Below are 17239 nucleotides of genomic sequence, written 5' to 3'. Positions count from 1 at the left end.
AACACGTTGTGTAGGAAGGTTTTCCTGTAGGGTCATTCGCCACAACTTCAGAGCTACAGGTAGTACACAGCAGTACACGATCTCTTTCTACTTCCCCTGACTGAGTGAACGAAATGCTGGATCATTGTGGTGTTCATGTCGATTAATTATGCTCTTCATGATCGTTGACCTTAGTGCACATCCATTTTCCCTGCACTGTTTTTGAATCTGAGCCACAGAAAACTTGGTGTGGAAAAGTATTACGTCCTAGCCTTCCTAAAATCTGTTCACCTTGGGAGCCATGATGCACACACACACACACACACACACATGCGAACTTGATACTAGAGGCCTTTGGCCTTCTCTTGCTGTTAGCATCATTCGAATCGGTCGATTCTGTGAGCAGAGATATGCATGTAACACTGGTCAGCATGAGTTCGGTTGTCTCGAAGGTAATAGCTGTTTCTTAATAATTTTGACATGCTCATTCCGAAAATGAAGACTGTTTGTTTCTATCACGTACATTTTTTACACAAAACTACAGTATATTACTTTCCTTAATTTAAGAAAAGAAAGTGTTATTTCAGATATTGTCAATAGATGGCGCCATGTAAACATGTACAAAATACATGTACTTTTACGTTACAAACCTTTTCATTTTGTAACTGATTGTGAATAAAAATAATATAAACACTCATTTTGTATTGTGATGACATGCTGTTGTTAAACTACTTTGACTTTGGGTGTTTATACGCCTATTTATTTATAAATATCCATAGTAGTATTGAAAGGGTGTTATTTTATATGAGTTATCGTGGTATGTATAGTTATTTTGCGAGTACTGTGTTGTTCTTTGATGGGCTGAAAAAATAAAAAGTACGTATTTGAGCAGTGTTTGGTGTTTCTGGATGATGGGCATTGACTGAAGCTAGCTAATTTGAAAAGAATTTCCTATTGTGCTTATTTTGCCAGTATTGTATTGTTCTAGTTAATGTGTAGTGACTTAAACTAGTTAACAAATATGTTTTAATGTTCTTATTTCAGCAATGCTGTGCCTCTTTGGATAACATGCGGTGACTCAAGTTAGCTATTTAAAAATATTTTAATGTGCTGGTACTTATTTTGGTAGTGTTGTGTCTTCCTGATTAGTGCGGTGACTTAATTGTTCGAAAATCACATCGCGTAAATGTTTGAATAACTCTGATATTTTCTGTTATGTGTGTGGCAGTTACACTGCTCAAACAGACTCTCTATTACAAGTTTCATAAAGAAAGTGTACTTGGCTTATTTTGGTATCAAATTAGGCAATTTTGGTATTAATTGGCATCAAGATAAATCGTGGCCACCTCAAAGTGTGTGCAGAATATGTGTAGAGACACTGAGATCCTGGGCAAACGGTAAAAAGAAAAGAATGTATTTCGGAATACCTATGGTGTCGAGGGAACCTCGAAACCATCATGATGACTGTTATTTCTGTGCAATAAATGTTAAAGGATACAATGCAATGAACAAAAAGGGTATTCTGTATCCGGATAACATAGCTTCAGCAATTTGGTCCGTTTCTCATGGTGAAAATCTACCGATTCCCAATCCACCAGCCTCTGTGGATGTTTTATCATAATCTAGTAGTAGTGAAGCAGATGTTCCATGCGAGGATGATAGCAACTACCCTAGCACGATTCCGAAGCCGTTTACACAATCAGAACTTAATGATCTTGTTCGAGATTTAAATCTACCAAAGGAGAGTGCAGAAGTTCTTGAGTCTAGACTTCGTTCGTAAAACCTTTTGGCCAGTGGGACACTTACTCATGGTATAGACACCGAGAGAGAGAATTTCTTCCTTATTCTCTGAAGAAGACCGGTTAGTGTTCTGCAACAACATTCCAGCTGTCGTGGATGCATTGGGTGCTTCTTATAACGCATCCGACTGGAGACTCTTTATAGATGCTTCGAAATCCAGCCTAAAAGGAGTTATTCTTCATAACGGAAACAAACTTAAATCAATTCCTATAGCATACTCTGTTACATGGAAAGAAACGTACAATACCTTGAAATTAATACTTTCTAAGTTAAAATGTGAAGAACACGGCTGGTCTGTTTGCGGGGACTTGAAAGTCATAGATCTTCTAATAGGAATGCAGCCAGAATATACAAAATACTCATACTTTTTATGTGAATGGGGTAGCAGGGCCAGAGACAAGCACTGGAATGTGAGAGAGTGGCCTCAGCGCTGTGATTTGTCTGCAGGTAAGAAAAGTGTAATGCACACTCCACTAATTGATCGCAATAAAGTGCTACTTCCACCACTTCATCTGAAACTGGGACTTACGAAGCAATTTGTGAAATCTGTGGACAAGAATGGGCAATGCTTTCAATATATAGCTAAAACTTTTCCATCACTGAGTGCAGCAAAACTTTCGAAAGGTATTTTTACAGGGCCACAAATTAGAAAGCTGCTAGTAGATGACACATTTGAAAATTCAATGACCGAATTGGAAAAGAACGCCTAGTTAAGTTTCAAAAATGTTGTAGGTAACTTTCTCGGAAACAAGAAACACCCTGACTATGTAACAATTGTAGAAGATATGTTGACCCAATTTCGCGCACTTGGGTGTAACATGAACCTCAAGAAACATTTTCTACATTCTCATTTCGACTTTTTTCCTGCCAATCTTGGAGAGATCAGCGAAGAGCAAAAGGAAAGATTTCACAAAGATATTTCTGAAATAGAGAGCAGATATCAAAGCAGATGGAATATCACAATGTTGGCAGACTATTGTTGGATGATGAAGAGGGATCGTGACAGTTACGACAGAAATTGTAGGAAAACAAAGAGGTGTGCATTTAAAAAAGAATAAATGGCTTCTCAGTGAACTTGAGAGCCAGCGCAAATAAGTGTATTCAACATTATACTGTAGGAAATAAGGTTTATGATAGTATTATGTGTGTATAGCATTGTTTAGTGTAACCAAAGCAATCTAGTTTATTTGTTTAAATTGTTTTATTGAATTGTTCTGCAGTATTATTCGTGCCTTCCGAAATTATATAATACTATATACGTATATTGAAATGATGAAAGTGTTCGAAATAAAGATTGCAAATTGTAAGAAAACCTGACGTGATAGGCGTAAATGGATGTCATTTCTGTAATTAGTACCCAAAAATGATTTAGGATCACCAATTAGTTTGTAAACAACCGGAACTTTTTTTCAAAATGCTGACCAGTGTAATCGGACACATATAGACGGATCACCTTTTTTTTGGTATCTATTAGAGCCTACCATTGGTGTTACAACGCCTTGTAACCAGCACTTTACCAATGTATACGATTGATGTCATGAAATGGCATCATTACAGAGAAATATTACTATCATAGTCATCAAAAATTCTAAAAAGATCTAAAATAATTTGCTCATGTTAGATACGGAATTCTCAGCTTTAACACTGGCACCGCAATTTACTTTTGCCCCAGGTTGTAAAACAGCACGATTCTGCTTATCATCGTGCATTATTATGGCTATGCTGTTGTATTACCACTTATAATTTGGCAAGGTATTTACTATTAGGTTTGAATAGTAATATGACACATTAAAGCAGTGGGTAATCATCGAAGTTTAATGTATGATTAACGTTTGACATAGATCTAAGATTGTAACAACACCTTCACAAAGTACCTGTTTAAAGTCTACTAACTACAAAATTTCTACAAACTAGTGCAAATCTACACAAGTCTTCCTTAAAATCTTCAGCGTAAGTTTTCTCACAGCAATGACACTTTTAAAAGAAGAAGACTTCACTGCAAAGAATTTACATTATCGTATTAACAAAATAGTGCAAGAGGAAATTCTGAAAAGTGATAGATGCGCATGAGTTGCCCAAATTTGCTGAGGAAGGTGTCAGGTAACACTGAAACAGTACAGTTAATCGTACATTAAATATTACACAGTAAACAAAAAAATTACCGTATTTACGCGAATCTAAGACGCACCCCCAATTTTTGAAGGGAAAATCTTTGAATGTAAGACGCACCCTTGGCGAAAATGGAAAAGAACTACACTACATTAATTTTAATGAAAAAAAAAAAAAAATAATAATACATTAATTTTAATGAAAAAATAATAAACATGGGGAAACAAATAATGTTATGGGAAAATAAAGAAACATTGAACTTATTGCTGAAATTTACGGTATATTCATGTGCATCTGCTGGAACTTTTTTCCTAATGTAATTACAGTACAACACTTGCTTGCGTCAGTTTTATAGCAATCAATTATCGGTATCATATTATTATATTATATTAGTATATTACACCAGTATGTATAACATTATACCAGTATGTGTAACACACACACAAAGAAAATTATTCTGCAATTATTTAAACTTGTTTCTTTTCTTGTTTTGCATTCACACTCGCAAAAACAACACTGACACGTTACTGTTCATCATCTGTTTCCTTATCGGTATCACTATCGTTTTCAACTTTTCCACTTATGATGGACAAATACACACATAATACACATTCTTTACAGAATCGTGACTAATGGGATTAGCAATTTTTGGCAAAACTCCATCTAATCTGCCCTAAATTTGTATAACTTAAATCTAAAACGCACCTTGATTTTGGAACCAAAAAATAGACAGAAAAAGAGCGTCTTAGAATCGCATAAATACGAGATATTTACGAATTATTAAAGATGTATTATATATATATACTGTATATGTATGTATCTCATACATAAAAACAAGAGAATCACATCAGACAATTACAAATTCTCAATATAACCTAATAAATTGAACAAAATTGATATTAGTACAAATACGTATAGCGACAAGTATATTACAACCAGGGACGGGAGCGAATGGAACCCTGTACCTTAGTACAGAATTATTTACCACCACATACTGAATTGAAATCAAACCATTAAGTCGTTGTACTCTAGGAGCTATAATCAAAGACGACACTTACGTGCAGATGGTCGATACGCTTATCAACATTATTTACTTCTTTTTTTCCTTTGTAACCCTACATCGAATTGTATACCCTACATTTTCCCGTAAATTGTTCTGAAATATAATGAAGTACTTACCAGACAATAGTGAAAACAATCACACCCCACTACCAAAGTATATTATAATTGCTTCATCAAATTGGTAACAGAAGAAGGAGGAGGAAAAAATACAGAAGAGAAAAGGTTGAGAAGCTGAGGTGAGTTGAGTTTATTTCGAGTTTAACGTCCCTTTCAGTAGTGAGGTTATATGAGACGGGATCTACTGATTAACGTGGAATCCGAATCTCCTGAGCTCCCGTCGGGAAAAGAAACCGGGTCTCCCACGTGAAAGGCACGTACGCTAACCGCATAGCCACGAAGGAGCTCCCGGTTTAGAAGCGTCCAGGTAGACATTATAATGGAACGCAAGATCAATCGTTTAAAATACTATAATTAAAGGTGTGCGCGGATATAAACTATTGCATTCGTATAACCTCTATTTCGCATCTGAATCCACAATACTTTATTCACATCCGCATACGCATTGCAGATAATAAGATAACAAATACATACAAGTTGTCTGTTACAAGTATTCTTTTAAAAATAGTTAGGAACATACCAATTGTAAAATCAAGCAAAACATCAAATACAATCTCTCCTATTGTAAGTTAATTACACTCAAAAATTAAATAAATGAATAAACAAACAAAACGAACAAAATTGAAGCACAACTCCTTGTGGTTAAGGGGCCGCGATGGCTCAGTGTAATGTGTTCACCTCTGGTGCATGGGGTCCTTGGTTCGATCCCAGGTTTTGCGGTGAACAAACACCCTGCATGTGGATTTCCTCGGGGTTCTTCCGTTTCCTCCCATTTTCTTCACTCCACCATTTCATTCATTTCTCATCATCACCGTCTTCTTTAGCCTAACCAGCATAAAAGTTGGAAGTGAAACTTAAGGATTATTTCATTTTTCCCTCGTGGTTAGCACATGCGCCTTCGGTACGGAGAGACACATTTCCGCCGGAGCTCATGGTTTGGATTCCACATCAAGCAGTATGTCCACATCTCATATAGTAGCCTCGGTGCTGAACGAGACGCGAAACTTCAAATCAAGCAATCAACAAATTAAAATTCGAGCAGACACAAATTACGAAATGAATGGGAAAAACAGTTCTAACTTAATGTCCCCTTAGATGCAGTTTTAATTCATTTTTTTTTTTTTTTTAATCCAATTACTCATATGACATGAGTGTCTTTATCGAGAACGCAAAGGTGAAATGATGAAACGCTTTTGAGAAAGAAGAATAAGACATCTAAAATAAATTGGCATAAAACCATATTAGCACTAAATATTTGAAAGGGTATTAAAAGTAAATCCAGCGAAACACAATTTTGTTCTGGTGATCAAAAGTAGGGCGACCATACGTCCCGTTTTGACCGGATAGTGCAGTTTTAGAAGCGTGCCCTGCCGTCCCGTCAGTAGATGGAAAAAAGTAGTATTTGTCCCGTTTTATGAAAGTGAAAGACGTAAATAACAAACCCAGTTCCTTTACTCCTTGTAAAGGTATTAATTATTAATAATAACAAAAAGGCAAGAATTGAATTGAAATTCCCTACATATAGCAGCATCATGTCCTACTATGTTGTAAGTTAAATGCTGTTTTAATTTTATATCTTATATACACTGTTACATTACAATCTAAATGTATTAGGTATTGTTAAGGTAAACTGGAACTAATGTACGCACTGACCTGTTTCTCATTTCTCATGATTTTTAAAAAGCCGGAACTTGTCCCGTTTCCAGCTGAAAATTTTATGGTCACCCTACTCAAAAGGGAAATCACTTTAAGAGTAAGAATCTTTAAAAGACGTAGTGCTAAGAAGAATTGTCACGATATTCCTGTCTTTTCACGAATATCCCCTATTTTATCCGCAAAGAAACCTATGTTGATGCGGATACCAGCATCCGCGAAAACCTCTGCATACATATAATCTTACCTTTCAGTACTAGATCTTGCAGAAACACGCTCTTCCAACTTTAGCCTCTCTTGACGGGCAAAAATTTGGTCTTTCGTAGGCGAATTTTCTTCTTTGGGTAAGACAGGATACAAGCGACGAGGAGAATCTTCTGAGGATGTCGAAGGTTCAGAAATAGAAGAATCAAGCTGCGCAGTTGAAGGAAGCAGCTCTAATGCTTTGGCACGAATTAAACTGGCTGTTGTCATCTTTACGGGGGAGTGTTTGGGCCCTGGTCCAGAATCAACTTTCGACGTGAATGGTTTCGGTGCTATCATGCTTACAGTAGTGTCTTTCCTTGGAGGGGTTTTTACATTTGACATTTTGCTATTATCTACTGCATTGGAATTTATTATGCGCTCACGTTGCAAGTCAAGCTGAACTGTATGTGTCTTTTTCGGTGATCCAAACTCTGCCCATGGTCGTTTTCTAGGTGATACATCTTTTGTATCAGCACCCTTTATACTCTCAGCAAGAGTACTTGCAATATGTGGTTTTGACACAAAGTTAGGCTTTTCTAAGGATTCACCAGACTTCGATTTCGATTCTTCTCTAGGAGGGTCAGACTCGGCGCTCCTCGCTGAAGTAACTACAGTTGCAGTGTCACTCTTCAGCTCAAGTTTAAGTTCCGATCTACACACCATTGACTGTTGTGTTTTTTCTTTGGTTTGTAAATTTTGTGAGTCACTGGTCTTCTTTGGTGACTTGATCCAACTTGCATTGGTGGTCTTCTGAGGTGACTTAATCCAACTTGCATTGGTGGTCTTCTGAGGTGACTTAACCCAACTTGCATTAGTAGTTGACTGTGAATTTACTACATTCTTTTTCAAGTCCGCTACTTTCCATGGTGGTGTGTTCTGATTCACATCTGTACGAACTGGACTTTGTGTCTTCTGTGTAGTAATTTGGCGTTTTGTGGGTGGTGATGTACCCTGAAAGATTATATTGAAAAAATAAATAAATAAATTTTTATACAACACACTTCACAATTTATAGAATATATATATAATGGGTTTAAAAAGTTATAAATCTCGTAGGAAAATATGAACTATGGAAGTTACGCGGAAAACAGCTTCTCATTTTTCAATGAAGCTTCTGAAATAAAATTAAATATCTAGTTTTAAAAGGAAATTAAATCTTTCTAGTTTTACTTCCCATGAATATGCCGGCTAGGATAAAGGAGAAGGGTGATGAGGAGAAATGAATGAAATGATGGAATGAATAAAGTGGGGGAAAACGGGAGAACTCCGAGAAAAGCTACACACAGTGTTTGTCCAACACAAAGTTCACTTGACGCGAGCTGAGACCGAACAAGGAACTCCACGCACCAGAGCTGAACGTCTACCACTGAGTCACGGTGGCCCATTATATCTTGTTTTAGTCCAGGAGACTGGTCATTAATGACAGTGGATGATTATCAAAGAATTAGTAAAACAAAAATGTGACAGGAAACAGGAAAACCCCGAGAAAAGCATTAGACACGATGTTGTCCACTACAAATGGTGTGGGATCGAATCAAGGACACCTTGCATCAGAGATTAAGAGTTCTTGCATTTGATAGGAAAGATTCGGATCCCAGTGGAAGTCCACATGAACCAAATTCTACCTTAAACTGTAAGTTCATATTTCATATAGCCACAATACTGAAAAGGGACTTTAAAATCAAAAACAAACGTAACAAGTGAGTTTCGTTTTACAGTGTAAAACTAAGGTAGACTTCTATCTATACGAATCCAATACTCAAACTTGAAGTAGTACATCTATAACAACTGGTTGCAATAGATTAATTAGATCAAAGATAGAACGAATTCCTCGCATGCTGAATCAATATCAAAAACTCACTAGGATTCTTCTCTATCCCTTATTATTTTTGTTCTATGGTGATAAATATTGAAACAGGAAATCGTTAATTTGAACCATTTCTGGTTTTAACATAGGGTTGAGGGAGGAAACATAATCTGTTCTTGGGACGCTGAATCGATTGAAAAAAAAAAACGCTTCTCCATATCTCTCAGTTTTTCTCTAGAAATCGGATTTCAAACCGGAAGTACTAGTAAATTTTAATCACAGTTGTTGTGATGATATATATACTTTAGAGACACTGCATCGATTGCAGAAAACAGTTTGTTCGTATCGATTACCGTTTCTGTACTATGACGATAAACGAAACCGGAAATGATTAATTTGAATCACTTCCGGTTTACATAGAGGGTTAACGGAGGGCATGCAGCATATTTTTGGCACGCTGAATCGCTTGTAAAAAACCGCATCTCGGATCTCTCACTATTTTTGGTCTATGCAAATTAGTATCGAAATCGAAAATAATAGTAAATTTCAACCACTTCCGGTGTCGGCAAAGTGCTGCGGATGCAATAATATATTCTCTTGTGACGCTGAACCGATTGGAAAAACTATTTGTTGATATCTATTAACGTTTCTGTTTTATGGTGGTAAATAAATGTTGAAAACGAATATCGCTGATTTCAACTTCTTCCGGTTTGAATATAGAGTTAACCGGAGGGCATGGAACCTATTGTTAAGACGATGATTCTATTGCAAAAAAACTTCTCTTACCGTTTTTGCTCTATGGAAATCAATATTGAAACCGAAAATAGTAGTAAATTTAACTACTTCCGGTTTCGGTAGTGTGTTGGGGGTTGTGACAGTAAGCTTCACTTGAGACCCTGAATCAAATGCAGAAGACCGCTTGTCGGTATCTACTACCATTCTTGTTATAGGGCAACAAGCATTGAAACCGGAAATTGGTCATTTGAATACCTTCCGGTTTGAATAGATGGTTAAGGGAGGAGATAGAACCTGCTCTTAAGAAGCTGAATCGATTGCAAAAAAAACTGCATCTCGATACCTCTTACCGTTTCTTCTTTGTGGAAACCAGTATTGAAACCACAAATAGGAGTAAATTACAACCACTTTCGGATTCGATAGAGTGTTGCAGGTTATGATATATTCTCTTGAGATCCTAAATCGATTGCAGAAAACGGCTTATCGCTATCTATGATCACTTCTGTTCTATGGGGACATATGAGGAAACCAGAAATGGTAATTTGAAACACTTTCGGCTTGTATAGAGTGTTAACGCAGATGGAACCTATTTTAGCATCCTGAATCCATTGGGGAAAAAAAAAAACTTGATATTTTTACCGTTTTTCCTCTATGGAAAACGAAATCAGTAGTGAAACCGGAAGTAATAGTAAATTTGAAACTCTTACGATTTGGTGGAGTATTGCGGGTAGTCATGGTATGTTGACTTGAGGCGCGATGATATTCTGGCAAAATTCGAGCAAGACCGGCATGTAAGCAGTCATGACATGACCAATGACCTAAACATCTATCATCAGTGTGGAACTTATATGGAGAAAGGTGGCTACGTTTAGGTGCCACATGATCTAACTCAAAAATATTTATTTGATCAAATTTCCATCTAAGAATTTCTACTGAAATGTGAAGAAATCGCGCCATTTCAAAAGCGGTTGACCACGAATGATAAAATCTAACAACAATATGCGAAAAAGGTCATAGGCGAAGCGAAGACAATCTGCACAGTCTGTGACAAAGCCCACTATGCTGTGCGTTTGGTGTGATTGCAAGGACATCATGTACCACGAGCTGCTGTCGCTGGGCAGAAGGGTAAAGTCGGATCTGTACTGTCGACAATTAACGCGAGTGCATCTGCAATTTAAGAGAAACGACCGGAACTGGTCAACAGAAAAGAAGTTGTATACCACGCTGACAACCCCAGACCGCATACATCTTTAACGACCTATCAAAAATTTGGAAACTTGGGTATGAGGTTTTAGTGTATCTACCGTATAGCCCGAATCAGGCATTGTCAGACTACGATTTGTTTCGGTCTCTGCAGAACTCCCTAAATGGTATTAAGTTAGTTTCAAAGGCCTGTGAAAACCACGTATCACAATTTTTGACCAGAAACCACGTAAGTTCTATATCGAGATACCCAAGATAAATGAAGGGTAAGCCTGTTGTACGATAACAAGCACAATGGAGTGCCTCAATATCGTTCATTACGATAGGTTTGAGTATTGGAGTACTAATTCCAATTTTTTAATTTTAAAGTAAAATAAAATGAGATCGATTGTTTGATTGACGTCTTTACTTTAGTCCTTATACAACACAGATAATATCAAGGATGGGATCTAGTTTACATGGATACAGGGCGGATCCAGGACCGACTTCTGGGGGGGAGGGGGTTGTCATATGCTACTTTTAAGGGCTCCAAACTTTGGGATGTGTTTTATTTATATATATAAAATAAGAAAGTTTCCTCTTCTGAGGGGGATCGCCCCGATCTCCCCCCCCTGGATCCGCCCCTGCATGGATACCTAACAAGAAAGACGGGAAATGAATCTGGTGCAGTAGGAGCGAGCACAGATCATCATACAAGGTTATTTTACACAGAAATGATCCTTCCCTGCCACCCTATTTCGCCTGTAAGGTAACTAAATTGAACAATCATGTCACAAATACCGATCAAAATTAGATCGAATAGAACAAAAATACTGCTGGATGGCTAATACTAAAATACCAATTCCCGTTTGTACTGACCTTTTTTGAGTGCCAATGACCATTTTATTGTCTTTCTGGCACTGGTCCTACAAATTTTAATTGGCAACTCTCAACGGTAAATTCAACTTACCATGAGAACTGAAAAGGTAGGTACGTTAATTTATACACAATATAATATATTATTAAGACCAAGGTGTTTAGGAAACTAACACATACAAGTTTACAACCGATTGCGAATTCTCATCATAATCTACCAAATTAAAGAGCGGTAGTTTACGCTCTAGATAACGGATAAATTTAATCTATACTGAGAAATTAATCGTCTACACAAAAGTCTTGAACATGGATATAGTAAAACGTTCATTAACACGCGGAGCATAGTCCATGAACCGAACTTTTGACATGCAAAGCTGTGTGGAACATAACCTCTGTTGCCGGGGCTACTATCTTAGCAAATTTCGCTCAGATACGGCCAGTAGTTACCGAAAAATAAAGTACTACATACCACCCGAGCCGCGCCTTTTCCTGGCTGAACACTACAACTAAATATTTTGACGATGGGGTACTTATCAATGAGGCCTCTTCCCTTTGTTTCTCCTACAACTTTTCTTGCTATTTCCCTAAGTACTACTGATACTACGGTCCACTCTTTTTCCATGAACAACTCTTCCTTCATTTGCAGTACCTGGGCTGTGGTAATTTCCTTTGCAAACTCTTCAGCACACATGTTCCATCTAATTTCTACCACTTTGTTCGAATAGTAAAATTTTGTCGCCTTCCTTCCTATTTTCAATTTCACGACGTAGATATCGGTTACTACGAGGTGGTGCTGCTCCATTAGACTCTCACCTGGTATTACTTTGCAGTCCTTTGAATCATGTAGGTTTTGTCTCTTCCACAAGATGAAGTCGATCTAAGACCTTGCGGTGCCACTCTTATATGTAATAATATGTTCTTCTTTCTTCTTGTACAAGGTATTCAGGATAGCCAGATCGTATGGTTCCGCCACTTGTAGTATGCTCTCGTCTTCTTTATTTCTGTTTTCCAATCCATATCCTCCATGTATTCTTCCACATCCTGATCTTGATCGTCCTACATGTCAATTTAGACCTCCTGCTAGGACAAGGTTCTCATGTAATGAACAACTCTGCAGAGTAGTATCTAGCTGCATACAAAATTCTTGCTTTGTCTCTTCATCACACTTGTAGGGTACAGGCGCTGATTATATTCTGTCGCTTACTCTCTTCACGTCCACCAATTTCTCCTTCTTTATTCTTATCCAAGACAATTCCAACGCCAGTCTTCTGTTGTTCCCCGTGTGTATAAGTTTGTATCCATTTCCTATTTCCTTTGCTTTTGAACCCTTCCATGTAGTCTCCTAGATGTATGCTATGTTTACTCTTTTTCTTGTCAGTGTCTACGATAATTCGTTGCATTGGATTTTCGGCATGGATTATAGAATCCATTTTCAAATTTACCACGTTGACGTGCCACTGCTTTCTGGAGGCGCTGCAGCTCTGAGAAATTGTTTTATCCAGCTGAACAAAAATTCTGTAGAACTTTTTTTTATTTAGTCGCTAAACATTAAAATTTCATTTGCTTTTCATTTGAGGTTTACTTCTCTTCCTTTGAAGGACACTACAAGTAGCCATTTTCTGTTAAAGTATACACAGTGTATATATATATATATATATATATAACCATCCAAAATTCTACATTCCTCAGGTTCGGAGGTTGTCTTGTTTTTAAATGTTAACCTATAGCTGGTGCACAGCTCGTAGCACGACGGAAATTATCTTTTTTCTGACACACACGAATCACCCCACTCGATGCCTTTCCTGTCCATACGTACTACGCCACTTCTCGATTCAATAAATTCACGGTCTCTGCACATCTTGATTATGACACTGTAACTACATTTGGCATCGGGAAACGCCGTTGTGTAGCCTTCCCATTACACACCTCCTATAGGTAAACAGGTCAAACGTAATTAAATGACCGATGACGTCAATCATTTCGTGTTTTGTCATTATAGGTCGGGAATAACTTATGTAAATAACTGAAATCTTATAAATAAAATTGGACTTACCACGGAATCAAAACATTTATTGGAACAATGTAAGGATTTATTTGCAATTTGAAATATATTTTACAATAGCAGCTTACCTTCTGCGCGCCGGAATTTTCAATGAAATCCTCCCATTGATTGATTCTAGATGCAAGAGCCTTAAACTTAGCAATTCTTTCAGGTGGTTGAGGCTTCCCGGGACCACACTCCTCAACTTCAGTTCTTGTAGGCAATACAGTCAGAGGACGTTTCTCTGGTGAAGACGTATCGATCAATTCTGTAATATCAAAATATAACAGAAGAATTACGATCAAACTGGATAATTAGAGGCGAAATAGTATAAAATATCTACTCGTTTATTTGGACTTCAACGTCTCTCATCATTATTGAGGCTATATAAGGCATCGATCTACAGTTTAACATGAGATCAAAACATCTACTCTCACCAGAGATTGACAAACTTGACTTTTATGTTATTTATAACATGGAGAAAGTTAAAAGTGAGACACGTCAGAGCGAAAGTTGTAAACCTGTCATTAAGCAGTCAGCCGAACATTGGCAGGGTGTCTACTAAAATTCCAAAATTAAATTTCGTGATTTTTTGTGACTATTTTTTTCCTCCCAAAACATAAAACTTAGTAACTTTTCCAAAAGCCGATTGGGTCGAATTTTCATGCCTACGATAAAAACGTGCTTTGCTTGCGATTTGGTAGCGTCTAAAGCCGACCATAGACATTTTTGGTGGTGAATTTTGATCTTTTATAGAACAAAATTTTACAGTCCATATTTATATTTGTAAAGATTTTTAAAAATCGTGACCCAAAAAGTTAAATTTCTTGACTTTCATCACCGTTTTCTAATTTCATGACTTTCATGATTGATAGACACCCTGATTGGCGTACAAATGATACCGAAACACCACGCACAGCAGCAGAAGGACTTCCAGAAACATGAACTCAGTGCCACAATGGTCCCGGCAGCTGAACCGGACTTCCTTAGTCCGAATCATCACTAGTGGCAAGACACAAAGGCACGCATCGGAAAACTCTCATCACTACGAATAAAAAAGACACAGAGAGCAAATCTAAAGCGAAGATCATGCTCATTGTTTTCTTTCATATCAATGGAATGGTGTTTCTGATTGAATAAGGAGCATCATTGGGTCAGCCAATGAACCAGCAGCATTGTTTGCAGGTTCTGCCAATCTGAAAACGTTTTAAGCTTTAGTGGTTTACGTCATTATGCAATACCAAGTTATGAAGATCAGAGACTATTATTAACATCGGCTCTGAATCATTACTGGGGGCTTGAATCCGATGCAAATGGTGGACGCACAAACCATAACGTAAAATCAATTTACACAACATAGGCCGTTCTCCACCACACTATCTCCCCTCCAAGATAGCTGCATTACAGGATAATAATGCAAAGTTTTACACGTGCTCCCAACAGCACGTGCTAGCTGCAGGGTGGAAAATCATGATTTTTTTTTTAAATCATTTTTGTTGATTTTTTATTTTTATTTAAATCAAATCTTTCTCCTCGTATAAGTCGCAAACTGTAAAAAAAACATTAGGAATTAATATTAAATGTTAATTATGCCATTTAAGTGAAAGTATTAAGATTAAATTTTTATTTAATCCCAATTGTTAACCTATTTCAATACCAAACAATGTTTCTTAAGGATTAAAGAAAAAGTACAGCAATGTTTATCAACATAACACTTTTTTTTTTAAACAAAAGTTACTAATATTTGGCAGGGGTGTATATTTTTCAAAGATCGTAACGGCACGAAATACATAATTTTTACCTAAAGTTATATTTTTTTCTTTTTTTTTAAATGTTAAGTTTCGGAGCCGGCATCGGACTCCTCTAAATACGCCCCCTATTACCTGGGAACAAACACACGCGCACACAAAAGAATTTTTATCTTAAATGTCGATGATGACTTCTCCGGTGGAATAGTTAACAATTTACCAACTATATGTTACGAAGGGAAGAAAGCAGGATTTCCCCCTTACCCGTTCAAAACGGGATTTTCCTTAATCATCCTCTGCATGACACTAGTTTTCATCCTCTGCATGACATGATATTGTGCTATACATATATTTGAGTCTCATTGTATTATGATTATTATTTTCCATAATCGAAATAACAGAACAGAAACGAGATTTTACTTGTTTCACTTTAAATTAATTTATTTCGGAATTTGATTTAAATCAAGGACTTTTATTTAAAAAATCTAGCAATTTAAATCAGACTGATTTAAATCAATCCACCCTAGCTAGCTGTAAACAACTTCAGACGACAACCACGAAGATGTCAACAATCTTCAAATAATGAAAATCAAAGAAGCCAGTTAACATTTTAGGATGAAAGAAGACACAGCACCGCAAAAGGTAACAATCTTCACCGACTGATCATCACCACCACACTCTAGGACGCTAATCTTCGAGAGTTTCCCCTCGCTTGGACACCTGGTCCTCGCAATAACCTCACCATTCTCTAACACGCCTGGTCTTTGAGTTTTATCCTTCTCTCGAGGACGTCCGGTCTGTGAGAGGTATTTTATATTCACTCCTTGGCCACAAGAGTCTTGGATGCTATCATCCTATGACGCTCGGTCTCCAAACGAATCTCCAAAAACATTTAAGAAAGACTTAGTATTTGAGACTATAATTGTTATTATTGTACATAGGAGGGATTTCTATAATAAAAGGTGATTGGGAAAGACCAAAAAATCCCGTGATCCATTTTAAGCTCTGAGCCATTCCATGTCAAATCAACACACTTTAAATAAAAATTTTACCGCACCATTTTAGATTTTGTTAAAATTTGGTAGTTATAGTGGGTGCTAAGACTAAGGAAAATACCAAATTTCAATGTTTTATCTCAAACAGTTTCTGAAATATGGGGATGTAAAATTTGCAAATACTAGCCAAAAAAACGTGAACAGACTTTCTTTAAATCGCTCTAGGAACTGTAATAGTTGAGCTAGAGAGCTGGAAAAGGTGTCGTTTTGCAGCATTTCGTATGCTCTTTCCAGTGATATACAACACAACATAGGTTCTAATAAAAAAAAAATTTTTCAAAATACGAATTAAAATTTTGATTTAAATTTTTTCCAAAAAGTACATAATTTAAAATTTTGAAAATATTTCCATAAATACTTGGTACTGTTGTAAATCAAATGGCAAAGTATAAATATGGGATGATGATGGGTTCATTGTTAAAAAAAAATATTTCTGACACCTGTTTTCCACTAATAGCCTAGATTTGGGAATTTGGACCAAACATATCTTCAACAAATAAGAATTTAATTAAAACATACAGACAGGTAACTAACAATATATATGAAATATCATCTTAAAATGAAACCAATCAGCACATGCTATAATTAAATTAAGTTGATCAAGTTTAATTTTATACTAATAGCCTATAAATTGGTAAAACAAAATATTGAACATTGGACCTATAAATACAAATTGAAATAAGGTATGACAAAAGTGTAAGTATTGATGTAATACTTCTAATCCAAACAGATTATTCAAAATGTACATTGCTATGTCAGTTCATTTGCGCAGTCAATCATTTCAGCATTTGGAAATTGAAGTTAAACCAAGTGTATTGACGTTTCACAT

At 36.6% G+C, this 17239-nt stretch overlaps 1 protein-coding gene across 1 annotated transcript in view; it reads right to left on the bottom strand.

Moving 5' to 3' along the window:
* The window catches only part of LOC145686709 (uncharacterized), a 102599-nt gene that overhangs the window by 46722 nt on the left and 38638 nt on the right, over positions 1 to 17239 (bottom strand). The window contains exons 4-5 of the mRNA XM_081760285.1: positions 13697 to 13875; positions 6968 to 7917 (exon numbers count right to left, since the gene is read on the bottom strand). Of these exons, the coding sequence (XP_081616411.1) occupies positions 6968 to 7917; positions 13697 to 13875 (1129 nt within the window). The remainder of the gene's footprint in view (positions 1 to 6967; positions 7918 to 13696; positions 13876 to 17239) is intronic.

This window comes from Thermobia domestica, chromosome 5 (assembly GCF_964235325.1).
Source record: "Thermobia domestica chromosome 5, izTheDome1.hap1.1, whole genome shotgun sequence".
In the NCBI taxonomy this organism is placed as follows: Eukaryota; Metazoa; Arthropoda; class Insecta; order Zygentoma; family Lepismatidae; genus Thermobia; species Thermobia domestica.
Note: the sequence above shows the minus strand (reverse complement) of the source record. Positions and strands in the feature narration are given on the sequence as shown.